General features: G+C 38.3%; 1 protein-coding gene across 1 annotated transcript in view; it reads right to left on the bottom strand.

Annotated features, from left to right (window-relative positions):
- LOC140862757 (uncharacterized) overlaps window positions 1-16,047 on the bottom strand; it is a 50,547-nt gene that overhangs the window by 10,179 nt on the left and 24,321 nt on the right. The window contains exons 5-7 of the mRNA XM_073265792.1: window positions 2,207-2,364; window positions 1,254-1,750; window positions 934-1,175 (exon numbers count right to left, since the gene is read on the bottom strand). Coding sequence (XP_073121893.1) covers window positions 934-1,175; window positions 1,254-1,750; window positions 2,207-2,364 — 897 coding nt within the window. The remainder of the gene's footprint in view (window positions 1-933; window positions 1,176-1,253; window positions 1,751-2,206; window positions 2,365-16,047) is intronic.

The raw sequence follows: 16,047 nt of genomic DNA, 5'->3' as shown, positions 1-16,047 counted from the left end.
GCATAGGATATCCACACTCGCAAGTATGTGGTGAATCCTTGACAACAATGCATTGACTCCTATATGTGTCGTAACTGTACCCAATCTCGACACCTAATGACCCCCATAGAGTCGGTAAACGAGTCAAAGCACAGCACTAGCATATAGAGTCTCCATGATGTTTCAAGTCGTAAGGACTAATGGTGTACAACCAAAACCGCGGACTTTATCCACTCGATAAGTGATAACCACTTGGAAAGTCCGGATAGGGTAGTTCGATTATTCATCCTATGAATATCCATTTGCATGCTTCGAACATCTCCATGTTCCCTACCAATGAAACGTGGTACTCCGCATCGCAAATGCTAGTCTCAAACTCGAGCGATCCTTATCCTTATTATCGGACGGCTCAATCGACTAGGAACGGTTTTAGAATATACAGTGACTATAAGATGTATTTCATGATAGACATCCCCATGTTCTACCACATCTTACATACACTATAGTATATTCAAGGTCTTTATCAAAACAACAATAGTATATCACAATATAACAATATGAAGTAATATAAAGTCATTGCCATTAATAAAAGTGTAAATAATATTAAACAAAAGATTGTTTATACAAAGAGTCATCAAAGCCCATAGCCACACGGTTGGCTCACTGGGCACCTACTCTTACAATCTCCCACTTGCCCTATAGCCAACTAGTCATACTACGTAGACCCATTGCTTCGCGATGTTTGTCAAACAATGGTCCTGGCAAAGGCTTAGTAAGCGGATCAGCGATATTGTCTGCAGAGGCCACTCGTTCGACAATGATGTCTCCTCTTTCCACAATCTCCCGGATTATGTGGTATTTCCTCAGTACGTGTTTGGATCTTTGATGAGACCTTGGTTCCTTTGCTTGAGCAACGGCACCCGTGTTGTCACAGTACACCGGGACTGGACCAACAAATTCAGGAATAACGCCCAACTCTTGGACGAACTTCCTCATCCAAACGGCCTCTTTAGCAGCAGCTGATGCTGCAATGTATTCAGCCTCAGTGGTGAAATCCGCTGTGGTGTCCTGCTTGGAACTCTTCCAAGAGACAGCACCGCCATTGAGCATGAACACAAATCCAAAGGTTGACTTCGAGTCATCCACATCACTTTGGAAGCTAGAGTCGGTATAGCCTTCCAATTTGAGATCTCGTCCTCCATACACCATGAACATATTCTTAGTCCTTCGCAAGTACTTAAGAATGTCCTTCACGGCTTTCCAATGCATTTGACCAGGATTAGACTGATATCTGCTCGTGACACTCAGAGCAAATGCTACATCCGGTCTGGTAGATATCATCCCATACATGATACTACCTATAGCTGACGCATATGGTACATGTGTCATATTCTCTATCTCTGCATCAGTCTTGGGACACATAGACTTGGATAGAGAAACTCCATGACACATGGGTAGATGTCCTCTTTTGGACCCATCCATTGAAAACCGTTTCAATATGGTATCGATGTAGGTTGATTGAGTGAGTCCTATCATTCTCTTAGACCTATCTCTATAGATCTGTATCCCAAGAATGTAGGATGCCTCTCCCAAATCCTTCATCGAAAATCTACCTGATAACCATATCTTTGTTGACTGCAACATCCCTACATCATTCCCAATGAGTAGGATGTCATCAACATAAAGTACTAAGAATGTCACCGCATCCTTAACTACTTTCTTGTACACGCAAGGTTCCTCCGGGTTCTTGATGAAACCAAAATCTTTTATTGTTTCATCAAATTTCTGGTTCCAACTTCTTGATGCTTGTTTTAGACCATAAATTGATCTCTGAAGCTTGCATACCTTATGCTCGCTTCCCATGGATGTGTACCCCTCAGGCTGCTTCATATAGATTTCTTCCTTAATGTCTCCATTAAGAAAAGCAGTCTTCACATCCATTTTCCATATCTCATAGTCATACCATGCAGCTATGGCAATCAGGATTCTTATGGACTTGAACATTGCAACTGGTGAAAAGGTTTCATCATAGTCAACTCCTTGCCTTTGAGTATAACCTTTCGCCACCAATCGCGCCTTGTAGGTCAATACCTCACCATCAGGCCCAAGCTTTCTCTTGTAGATCCATTTACACCCTATTGGAACAATTCTATTGGGAGGATCTACTAAAGACCAAACTTGGTTTGTATGCATCGAATCCAATTCTGACTGCATAGCTTCAAGCCATAAATTCGAATCCGCATCAGAAATTGCTTCCTTGAAGTTTCTTGGATCACATCCAATGTCGGGTTCATCTTGATCCCCTTCAAGAAGAAGACCATATCGAACTGGAGGTCTAGAAGTCCTTTCGGATCTTCTAGGTGCAGGCGTGTCCAGCAATGGTTCCTGAGGTGTAGGATCGTTATTTTGTATTTCGGGTTCTTCTCGAACTTCTTCGAGTTCCATCATCTCGCCTTTCTTATCCAATAAGAACTCCTTCTCCAAGAAGGTGGCATTCCTAGAAACAAACACCTTTGTTTCAGCAGGATAATAGAAATAATATCCGATTGAATTCTTCGGATACCCTACAAAATAACATAAGCTGGATCGACTATCCAACTTATCTCCCACTGTCCGCTTCACGTAAGCAGGACATCCCCAAATCCTCAAGTACGAATACTTAGGAGCTTTGCCATTCCATAACTCGTATGGTGTTTTGTCCACTGCTTTAGTGTGGACGTTGTTCAACAACAATACCGCCGTTTCAAGCGCATAGCCCCAAAACGAAGGTGGAAGCTCAGTGAAGCTCATCATAGATCGAACCATGTCCAACAAAGTTCGATTACGACGCTCCGATACACCATTAAGCTGTGGTGTCATAGGAGGAGTCCACTGAGAGAGAATCCCATTCTCTTTCAGATAGTCCAAAAACTCGGTACTCAAGTATTCTCCACCTCGATCCGATCGAAGTGCTTTAATACTTTTACCTAGCTTGTTTTCTACTTCAGCCCTGAATTCTTTGAACTTTTCAAATGCTTCAGACTTATATTTCATTAAATATAAATACCCATACCTTGAATAATCATCAGTAAAGGTAATGAAGTAGGTGTGGCCATGTTGAGTCCCTACTCTAAATGGACCACAAACATCTGTATGGATCAAATCCAACAGATTCTGACTACGCTCAGGTTTCCCCTTAAAAGGAGATTTAGTCATTTTTCCTTTTAGGCAGGATTCACAAGTAGGTAGAGAATTAATATCAGACATATCAAACATGCCCTCTCCCACTAGCTTGTTCATCCTCCTTGAGGAAATATGACCTAGCCTAGCATGCCAAAGGTTTGCCGGGTTTTGACTATCGATTTTCCTTTTGTTTGTTGTCGCCGGTTTATCAACATAATTCACTGGAACGTCTTTTAGTTTTAAGTTGTATAGATCGTTTTCAAGTTGTCCATTTCCAATTAAACATTCATTCTTGTAAATATTGCAAATCCCATTCACAAAATTGCAAGAATAACCATCTCTATCAAGCATAGAAATAGAAATAATGTTTTTAATTAAATCTGGCACAAATAAAACATCTCTTAACAATAATTTAAAAACCGTTCTGCAAAGTCAAACAAACATCTCCAATGGCCGTAGCTTCAACTCTGGAACCATTCCCGAGCCTCAGCTGGGTCTCACCCATTCTAAGCCTGCGACTTCTTGTCATCACCTGCAAATCATTGCAAATGTGAGATCCACATCCGGTATCCAATACCCAAGAAGTTGTATTAAGTGACATGTTTATTTCAATATAGAACATACCCTTTGCAGTTCCCAACTGCTCAAGATATTCCTTGCAGTTGCGCTTCCAATGACCCGGCTTCTTGCAGTAATGGCAAACATCCTTGGATTTTCCATTGTTTGAAGCCTTTGTCTTTTGCTTCTTCTCGGGCTCGACTTTCTTGGGTGGGGTAGAACGTTTCTTGCCCTTCATACTTGGCCCCTTCTTAGCAGAAGATGAGGAGCCCACCAAGAAAGCTGACTTATCCTTCTTAAGTGTGGATTCATATGTAACGAGCATATTGACCATCTCTTCTAGGGTGGCCTCTATCTTGTTCATATTAAAATTTATCACAAATCCATCAAATGAAGAAGGAAGAGACAGAAGCAATAAATCCACATTGAGTTCATGCTCCAACACCAAATTTAGGGTCGCCAACTTCTGTATGAGCCAAATCACTCGTACCCCATGATCACGGACCGAAGTCCCTTCACGCATGCGGCACGTCATCAACTCCTTAACAGTAGCGAAACTTTCAGCCCTCGACTGAGCCCCAAAAAGTTCCTTGAGTTGCGCGTGAATGTCAGCAGCATTCACCGTGTCCTCAAATCGCCTCTGGAGTTCATCAGACATCGAGGCTTGCATATAGCATTTGGTCTTGATGTCATGGTCACACCATGCATCAAGTTTGGCCAATTCCTCCGGACTTATGTCAGCTGGTGCTTCCTTCGGAGGTGCTTTCTCTAACACGTAGAGCATTTTCTCCGAAGTTAAGACAATCTTCAACTTCCGGAACCATTCCGTATAGTTGGCGCCAGTCAACTTGTTTTGTTCGAGGATCGAGAATAATGGATTTCGCGAATTCATTGTATGAAATACTGAAAAGAAAAACAGACATATATCAATGATTGTTTAACAATTTACTAAGACATAAAATAGGCGAATTTAATTTTATGAATCTCACTCCCACTATTTTAACGATTTCACCACCCTCTAGTGAAAACGGGAAACTTTTTCCTTAGTGAGAACATGGAGTCCAATTGACAAACTTATGGTCCCGAATAATATCAGCCAACCATAATTCTCAAAAGGTAGAGCCCAATTGCTTCCTAAGCAACCCCCATGTGTTTACCTCATGTCCAATAAGGGCCCAATAATATGACGCCGTTTAAAGTGACATGTCAAGATGACCCATCAATATTAAGTTGTGATGGACGGTCGCCATGTGGATCTCCCAATAATATGAGCCGATCCCATGGGAGTTCCACCCAACTTACAACATTTGTCGATCCAATGTACAGCTTTCCGACGGACGGGCCCCCCCAATAATATGAGCCGGACCGTATCCGCGGGTAGCATCACATACATTGATCGTTGATGGAAGGTAGGAACATTTAAACAAATTTAAATTTCCTTTATTTATCTTGATATAAATTTTAAATCATATTTAAAATGAGGGATTTTTAATTATAAAAATATTTGTCTCATCATATTTAATTTATTGCATGCTTGCCGGATTCACGCAATTATGTCTAAACATGCATACAATCATAATATCAAATATTATATAGGATGATCGATTCCATTTCTAATTGACCCGTGGTTGCCAATCACGGGTCTTAGTCCAATCCTAGGTAATATGCAGTATGCAATGCAATCCTATTACATGTGCTTCCAATTTACATTTCTTCAGTCTTTATTGTCTGCTGGGCCCACCGTCTTCAAATCTTGATCTCCCACTAAATCTAATGTATTTACAATAAATAACAATGACAAGTAGGGGATACATTTTTAGGGGTGGGAACGGGCTATAAACCAAGCCCACTTTTATTACATATGACATTCATATCGGGCCATAAACCAGGCCCATTAATAAAACCAACAACAATAAAAACAAAATGTAAATTCCTAACATACACCTACAAAATTGGTCATGGCAATCGATCATCCTTATCCAATAACATTTAATTCAAAATTAATTTATTGGATAACATGCAGTGGCAATTCAAATTTAAACAAGATAAAATCATATTTTATATATAAAATCTCATTTCACATATAAAATCATATTTTATCTCTATATCAAATAAAATCATATTTTATCTATAAAATCCAATTTTACAAATAAAATCATATTTTACTCAATATATCATAAGATCATATCTTATCATCAATTGTACCAAAATAATTGATTTCAAAATTCAATTTACGGATAAAACATTAAAATTTTCCAAAAATTCAAATTTATCCAAAATCAATTTTAAATTTACGGACTCGAACAATTCGATCCGAAATCTCGTGAACCAATCAAAAACAATTTTTGACCGGACCAAAAATAAAATTTTATCACATTAAAATTAATTTTAAATAAAAATTTAATTTTTCCCGCGGGCCGCCCGGGACACTCCCGGGCCGGCCCGCACCCGGGGCGCGGGCCGGGGGCAGCCTGGCTGCCCCCTTAGGGCAGCGACTCTCGCTGCCCTGGCGGCGCCTGGTGCCGCCGCTGGGCGGCGCCGTGCGTCGCCGCTGGGCGGCGCCGAGCGCCGCCCCTGGGCAGCGCCGAGCGCTGCGCTGGGCAGCGCACAGCGCTGCCCTGGGCGGCGCCGTGCGCCCCCTTTGGGCGGCGCCGTGCGCCTCCCCCGGGGGCAGCGACCATCGCCGCCCCCTCCGGGCAGCGATCCAATCGCTGCCCGGGTTTTGCCCCGAAAAAAAAAAAAATTTTATTTAAAAATATTTATTTTGTTTAAAAAACCGAGACTCAAAAATTTTGTACAATTGATTAATTCAATCGTTTGATCTGAGCAACCTGGCTCTGATACCACTGTTGGAAAACTGGCGGTCAGATCAATCACGATTGATACCCGGTGCAGCGGAAGTTTAAAAATTTTATCATGGAACAATTCCATGGTGTGGGTATCAACCATTCAACGATTAAATTATTGTGTGTGTAAAATTCAAATAACAATTAATTAAATTTTACCTTCAATCTCGAAGCGAGATTATTGGACACCACACAGATTTCTCTGCGCTTCTTGTATCTCCCAGGAACTGATGAACTCCTTCAATCAGGTCCACGAATGAGGTTTAAATCCCACTGACAGATTGCACTAGAAAATCTATCAGAAGTTTTTCTGCGAAGAGATTAAACGAATCTGATTCGTTATTCCTGACTGCAATTCAAAATCACAGACCGGAATTTCTCGGGCAGAGTATGGGAGGGGTCGGCCGATTATTACTTTGAGAGGCTAGGGTTTTCGATTTTTGCTTCTCAAAAATAATGAGCTGTTGTGTGTAATTTCTGTACTGCAATAACTTATTTATAATGCAGGCCACTAACACCTTAGGGCCCATTAGTCATAAGCTAGGGCCCGACAAGCAAAGCCCGCACGTTCAGAAATTAATATAAAATTCATCGTGACTCCGATTGATGAACCGATTTCACCAATGTGCACAGAAACCATTTCTGCACATTTTAAAGTCAAAATAAATTTTCCTGAATCCGAATTCAGTGGTTTCCAAAAATGTCCATCCCTATGTCATTTTAGGAAATCCTACTCCCTTACTCTTATTTAAGAAGTCCAACTCCTTAGTTCATTAAATTTAACTCTTTAAATTTAACTATCTCAACGGGGATTAAAACTCCATTACACTGTGTGACCCTCAATGGTTCAGGGATACAGCTAGCCGTGGGCTCACAACTCCTTGTGACTCGGAACAACACTTTCCGACTTGCCCAACGAATCAAGGTAAAGCGCCTAGCAACATCGCCACATGATTCCCTAGGTATCACTGATAGTGCCTACAAGAACCAGTAGATTTTGGTTAGCGTACAGTACGGTCCCTTCATCCATATATCCCGATCGAATCAACAACCATTGGTATATCGAGAGTCGCTCAAGATTCGATAACTATGCAATACATCTTGAAGATCAAATTAGTGACATCGCATGTGCTACTAAGAAACCATTTCTTAAATCACATCAAGTACTCTGGCCAGAGATTTGTCACACTAATATCTCCTCAGATCGCATAGGATATCCACACTCGCAAGTATGTGGTGAATCCTTGACAACAATGCATTGACTCCTATATGTGTCGTAACTGTACCCAATCTCGACACCTAATGACCCCCATAGAGTCGGTAAACGAGTCAAAGCACAGCACTAGCATATAGAGTCTCCATGATGTTTCAAGTCGTAAGGACTAATGGTGTACAACCAAAACCGCAGACTTTATCCACTCGATAAGTGATAACCACTTGGAAAGTCCGGATAGGGTAGTTCGATTATTCATCCTATGAATATCCATTTGCATGCTTCGAACATCTCCATGTTCCCTACCAATGAAACGTGGTACTCCGCATCGCAAATGCTAGTCTCAAACTCGAGCGATCCTTATCCTTATTATCGGACGGCTCAATCGACTAGGAACGGTTTTAGAATATACAGTGACTATAAGATGTATTTCATGATAGACATCCCCATGTTCTACCACATCTTACATACACTATAGTATATTCAAGGTCTTTATCAAAACAACAATAGTATATCACAATATAACAATATGAAGTAATATAAAGTCATTGCCATTAATAAAAGTGTAAATAATATTAAACAAAAGATTGTTTATACAAAGAGTCATCAAAGCCCATAGCCACACGGTTGGCTCACTGGGCACCTACTCTTACAAAACAGAACTTAGGCATGCAATTAACTTAATCAAATAATAAATCAGAAGTGAACTGCGGAAGAAATAAATATTATACAATCCCAAGGAAAGGAATCTGTAATTATCTAAATATAATACAACCAAATCGAACAGCTATATCAACCCAATACAACAGAAAGATAAACCCTAGGCGAAGCTCCAGCTGGCCAACCACTGCCTAGCCCCTCTTGGATCCACCCGCCTCGTCCAATCGCAAACCTGCCCCATGGAATAGGGTGTCCAAAAACACAGAGTACGAGACGTGAGCATAAAACGCTCAGCACGAGAGTATGAGTATACATGCATGCAAGTGTACCGTCTACTGACTGGAGGTCAAGAATTAGATAACAAAGACAGACCGGGCCCTGGTATGTAGCACGCTATGCCGTCGCTTCAGTACCAAAATACCAGTGGATACGCGGGACCCAAATCGATGGAAGTTCATCCACTAACAGTATAGGGTAAAACCCTACTAATAGACATCTCAAAAGAGATAGCTCAAGATGCAAATGTATGCAGCATAAAATCATGGCATATAAATCATGCAGTCACATAATACATGCATACTCAGTCAGGATATCTCGAACAGTACTTTCGTACCTTAAATACTAGGCGCGCTCTACCAGCTCTAGGTCTACGCCTATATCCGCACTACACTGCCAAATGATACTAATATCATTATAGTGCTCTAAAAGCCTTAACTAAGCTATTGCATACTCTTAAATATTTTTAGGAAGCAAAAGCTATACATGCGTCCGTCGTCATCCATTTGCTGTCGATTGCCTCAAACTAGGCCACAGCTCTGCTACAACGCCTGGATCGCTACGCCACTTTCGGATTCCCAATGGGACGCCTAAATGCTCTAGATCTAAGCTAGAAGACCGAGGAATCGAGAGAGAAGAGGTGAATGGTGCGTCTTAAAGTGAACCTCGGCACCTCTATTTATAGACCACGAACGGAACGTCTGTTCCTCATCGTTGCATTTGTTCTGCCTTACGAACGTTGCTTCCGATCCCCATCGTTGCTTCCGATGTCCCATCAAGTGCGTAAGAAATGACGTAATATTGTTTGACGTCATGGATGACATCAGCTGCAGAACGTTGCTTCCATTCCCTGGATGTTGCTTCCGTTCTGCCTGACCCTTCGGACCATTTTTTATCATTCTGGGCCTATTCCTGGGCTCCGTTAATCCATTAAGAGTTCCCTTATTCATGTTAATTGGATTAATTAGAAATTACTCACTAAAACTTGGTTCGGGCTACTACATTACCCATAACTTAAAAGCTTCCTAACAACGAAACTATGCTTAATGTCAAATCATCAGCTAAACTTAAATCATATAATCTAGAACTTGAGCTCTTGAGAAATCCACAAGTTCCCAAAATACTTAGCAACTAATCACCAAAATTTTCTAAATAAGAAGGCTAAAGGAAACTATACAATTCTACTTCAACTGCTCTCAGGATACAAGATGGGTCTGACCCATACTTCCACAACATCGACACATGAAACCTATCATGTAATACTAACAACTCTGCGGCATACCCAAACGATAAAACAAATTACCAATCTCCTCAACACATTCGCATAAGGACCGACAAAACGAGTTAATTTTCCTATATACCCAAATCAATAGTATTACGGAACAATGATACATTCAAGAACCACCTAACATCCAATATTGAATTCTAAAGATTCACGCCACTTATTAGTAGTGCTACACTTAATGGTCCTGGGCTTATGTTCAATCCCTTACGCAATGACTAAGAAATCCATAATTACACTTCAAGTCAAAATATACCATGAGTTATTATCCAATTATTGGATTAGATGGTCTCTAAGCACCAAAAAATTCCTACATATCGCCTGAAGACATATCTCAAATCCCTAGTTCCACTTGACAGCAAGTTTGAAAATCCAAAGAAATTCCCAAATTGTTATATGTACAACCTGAATTTATATTTCAAGAATTTAATACCCAATTAGACATCTTGAAGAGTTTGTAATTCGATTGCAATTGCTTTCTAACTGTTCCTCCAGTACCTTAGCATTTCACCGGTAAGTAAGTCCACAGCTTATCCAGAAATCTTCCTAAATATTCTCTTCATCATTCTATGCCCATAGTTGATGCATTAGTCTTACCGGTTGACATTCACAAATCTTAGAATGCTAGTATAAAGTACCCAAATCCAGCTTACCAAAAATCATTTGTTTACTCTTATCGATCTTATTTAAAATTGAAACAACTCATTCAAATAATTTAATACCTAGCAGTCTTCTCGCTAAAACTAGATATAATTGATAGTCGTCATTTCTCAGAAAAAAACGATAACTTAGGATTTTATCTTAGTACTAATAATAAATTCAAACGGCCTAAACACTTACTATGCGGCTACGAGACAAATCTCTAAACAAGAAATCGAAATGATAATTGGAATTATGATCCACCCAAATAATTCAACATGATGGATCAGGAAAGGAAACAGACATACAAGTAATGTTGCTTAATATGAAATGAAATAATGCAAGCATTACAAACAAACGAGCTGAAAATAAAAATCTAGATAAGTGAAAACAACTCACTCATAATTAAATTCTAGAGGTGGGTGAATATTAATGGAGGCTCCAAGAATAATGATTATGAGCCAACAAAATAACAACTCTGGTGATCACTCATCCAAAGGTAATGACATCATGTTCAAACAATCAAGTACAATTAAAACAATCGATGTGACTTCAGTCGAAAGAAGTACACACTAGTCAATAATCAGGTGAAATAACGGTCCTAAGACATTTTTAGATGTCAACCACAACGTAAGTAGATCACAAAATAAAATCGAGCTAAATCTTACTCACATCAACAACCGAAGAAAAATTTCAAGAAGTATAAAACATGAACAAGATTTTATTAAGAATTTCGACTAATGCCAAAGTAGCTGAATACAACGTTGACTGGTGTCATACGAATTCATAAATGAACAAATGATGTGCAAAGAATTTTTGGATACTCAAAAGTATATGTTGCAAGGGATTTGAGCACAAAAGAAAGAAAAAGGAAATAACGATCGAAATAATAGTTCACAAAATTGAAAGGCACACAGTAACCGACTCACTAATTCCAAGATCATATTTGTCCAAATAACAAAAGAAAAACTCAAACTATCCCTAATAATATAAAACCAAGTTCGTATCCCAAGTCTTCACACTAGCTCGATACATAAACTTAAATGACTAAACACACGCCTATAAATTTCTAAGAAACCTATACACTTAGTTGTATCCGACTAGAATCCAGTATAAGAAAACAACTTACAATATTAACACACAAATTATATTTCCTAATACACAAGTTTAATATCTTCCAGCAACCCCTACAAACTCATCAAAATTATTAGTACTACCTAATAACTCAAACAACATTCACGTACTATCCAAAACTGGAAGGAATATTAGTACACCAATTTCGTTTAACATGGAACAGCATGCTACAAAAATAAACAGTCAAATAATACACTTTAAATTATAAAAGAAATTTTAAACAAAAATAAACACTAAACTACACACTTAATTAAATTAAACATCTAGTTTTGAAAATATTTTAAAAATAAGGTGACATCAAAATATTTAAAGTAATAAATCAATTACGACTACCATATAAAATTCATTAAATCTTACAAACTTTGAGGCGAGATTTCTCGAGTTTCTTGCAACCGGCAGTAGGCACAACCCAAACCAGAACCATGCTCTGATACCAACTGAAACGACCCTGACTCAACATAAGTAATAATTAAATAAAATGCGGATTTTTCAGAAAATTTTATAAAAATTTCGGCATGACCTATTTGTTTAAGTGAAAACCCGACTATCTCAGACAACAAACAAAATAATGTGAAAGAAATAAACAACCGACGACACAAGTAAACTAAACCAAGAAAAGAACGAGAACCCAAGAAAGAGATTCAACATAACAAATATCCGAAAGTGCTTAAAAGTCTAATGTTTACATGCACCAAAACAATTCTAACTAAACATTGCATATACATTTGACAAATAAGCAAAATAAATGCTTCATAACATATAAATTCTAGTTATAACTATGCGGAAGACGAGCATAGGTCGAAGGGATGTGTCATGCCCGCATCGCAGTCTACTCGATAGTCTTGCCCCTCGATCTAGATGAAATACTCCTCAATTGAAAACAATAAGTGTAGTGAGTCTAAAAGACTCAGCAAGAATATAGGGGAAATAACGAGTACTACGTAAATACAAGCACACGCAGATTAAAAATAGCTTGATAATAAAAATACTTTTTGTGCCCTTAATTTAAACAAATAGTTTCTAAATGAAAGGGGTGAACATGAATGAAACATATGCATGGCCAAGTCGAACATAAGCAAAATAACTGAGTAAACTGTACGGAAATATAGACATAAATATTTGAACTTAGATCCTTGAATTGTGACTCTGTGATTTCGATCATGATCATGGCTGCAGTGCACTATGCCGCAAGAAAATTAGGATTTCTCCCAACCCGTCTTGCCCATACTTGGTAAGGGAAGCTAGGATTTCTCCCGGCCCGTCCAAACCCATACTTGGTAAGGAAATCTAGGATTTATCCCGGCCCGTCCAAACCCATAAATTTGGTAAGGGAAGCCAGAACGTCTCTCAGCCCGTCCAAATCCATACTTTCTATAGTCACAATCATCTCACTTTGTTCCTAAAAATATTTTCTTTCATACTTGAACATGGACTTAGCATGCATATGTAAATATGATGTAAATGTAAATATATATATCGATAATCATGCATATGACTCACACATGGATGATCGGTATGGTGATATAGGAGCCAAACCAAAGGATGAAAAAAATATTAAACCATAATGTAGCGCTTAAAGACAAAATGAGCAGTTTGCCCTCAAAATTCATAACTTACTCAATTCTCAATCAAAAACAGTTCCGCTCAAAACCACTACTTCCTATCACTTAGAATTAACTTAATAATTCATCCTCGGATTTTATTTCCCAAGCAACCATTTTATGAAAATCGGATTTCCGGGCAGCAGCCCCTATTCCACAAAATTCTGCACGCACCTATCCATCCAAACATTTAAAACTAAACCAAAACTTAACCGACTTAATTTCCGCTTGAACCGACATATTCCCAACATCCTAGACTAATTTCCGGCCCTTGCCGTTGGTCAAAACCCGCGTTTAACCCCTGTTTAAAAATTGATTTCCGGACAGCCCACTCACTTTACAAAAATCTTCTCATGACTTGTTTTCAAACTTAACCAAAACTTAACTATAAATCCTCCAATCTTCCAAGTCTTTAATCCTAGGACCAAGAAAAATATACCACCTCATTTCCAGCCCTTACAACTCAACTTGAATCGCCTTAGATTCAGCTCAAAGGCAGCACCTCGAGCACCCTCATATCCGAGCCCCTACTCCTTTTAGACATTTCGAAATTCCTACAATCCCAACTCACATTCTTCTTCACACATCCTAATACTACCATGTGAACTACATATCAACCATGGTAGCTCTAAATCACCATCCGAATCAACACCACAAAACATCATATATAATCGAACCAACAAGCTAAGGGAAAATTCTGGAAATTGTTTGATCATCATGCTATGCAACAAATGAAACTTTCGAACTCTAGGCATGAAGGAAAGCTGAAAAAGATGCTCAAATCATATACTATGCAACCTCTAAAAATTTGAACATCATGACTCGCAATAACCTGGAAATTTTTGAATTACACCGTGTAAATAAATCTGGAGATTTGCTGAGCCGATGCTAAGCACATTTTTGTATTTTCGAAAATCAAAAGCATGGAAAAATCTGGAGTTTTCGATGGTAATGTAGCTTTCTTGACGCCCCTTTTTCAATGCCCAACAACTTTTCATACTTCGCAAACAAGGATTAAAGCATCATAATGTAAGGAAGTTAAAAAGAAATCTGCTCGCATCGTAATGTAAGGAAGTTAAAAAGAAAAATGCTCATTCACGTTTCAAAAACAGGGCACAATCATACATAGGAAATTTCGAATGCTCAAAGAAATGCAACAGAGAACACATAATAATCACATAACGAAGCAAGGAATCCATATCCTTGCATATCCAAAGAAAATCGAAAGAAATGAGAGCCCGGAGCCGAAAAATCTAAACAACAGAACTGAACCGCTCGAGCTAGAGGAAGCTGAAATCGAGCTCAAGAATCACGACCAGCTTGCCCAGGAATGATTTGTCGGGGAAGAAATGAGGATTAAAGGCTTAGTGAAGAAGGATTTAAAGAAGCCGATGCCTCCCTTGAAGAACAGGGCAATCTCGGCTGTGTGAGTGTGTGTGGTGTGTGTTTAGCGTCTGGTGTGAGTTTTGTGTGTGGCTAGGATTAAATCTTGTGCTAGATTAGGTAACCCTAGAAACATGGAAGTGTTAAGAAATTTAGGGATAAGTGCTATACACTAAAAAAAATGCCAAACCAATAAAGAAATTAGGACTACAATTTAAATCGCACTAAATAAAAATACAAGCTTGAAAATCCAAGAATTAAACACTTTAAATATTTTGATTTCACGGCGACGAGTAAAATATTTAAATAACAAGCAGAGCGATTAAAATAATTTTAAGCAAACTAAACTAACGTTTAGGAGCAATTTAAATAAATACACAAACAGAAATAAAAACATTAAAAATGATTTTGGAAAATTAAAAGGATTTAAATAAATAAGCTAGACATTTAAAATAGTTTAAAATAATTTAAAATAACTTAATGCTAAACTTAGACTATATAGAATAAATAAGTTGGACACTCAAAAATATTTAAACAAATAAGATAAAAAGTTAAAATCATTTTAAAGCATAAACTAAACAATTAAAAATCTTTTAAATATGCAAGCTTTAACCTTTAAAATATTAAAACAATTAAATTGCATAATAAAAATCATTTTGACAAATAACCTTAAACAATTAAAAACATTAATTAAATAGTTAGTACAATAAAAATCATTTGAATAAATAATAAAATATTCTATTAGCACGCAATTCAAATAAGAAATTTAAATCAGATAAATTTAAAAATAAAAATCTTAATATTTATTAAATTTAATGCATGCGATTTAGTAGATTGGATTTTAGGCATCACAGTAAGAGCATCAAGTAGCACCGCCCCATGATTACCTAGGTATCACTGATAGTGCCTGCAAGAACCAGTCGATTATGGTTAACGTACAGTACAGTTCCTTCATCTCATATATCCTGATCGAATCAGCAACCATTGGTATATCGAGAGTTGCCTTTGATTCGATAACTATATTTTATCTTCTTGGATAATGCATAGTGATATTGTATATGTAACTAGATAAACCATTTCCCTAAAACATATATCATGCACTGGCCAGAGACTGAATACACTATCATTTCCTTAGATCATATAGAATATCCACATTTCATAAATGTGCGGTGAATCTCCGACTACAACCACTGATTCCCATGTATGTCATAGCTACACCCAACCATGCCACTGTGGTGCTCTCCTGGAGCCAGTAATCTGATCAAAGTGCAGTATTAATACACAGAGCCTAGTGTTGTTCCGGGTCATAAGGAC

The sequence above is a fragment of the Henckelia pumila genome, chromosome 4 (assembly GCF_033568475.1).
Source record: "Henckelia pumila isolate YLH828 chromosome 4, ASM3356847v2, whole genome shotgun sequence".
NCBI lineage: Eukaryota > Viridiplantae > Streptophyta > Magnoliopsida > Lamiales > Gesneriaceae > Henckelia > Henckelia pumila.
The sequence above is the reverse complement of the archived record's forward strand: the minus strand, read 5'-3'. Positions and strand labels throughout refer to the sequence as shown.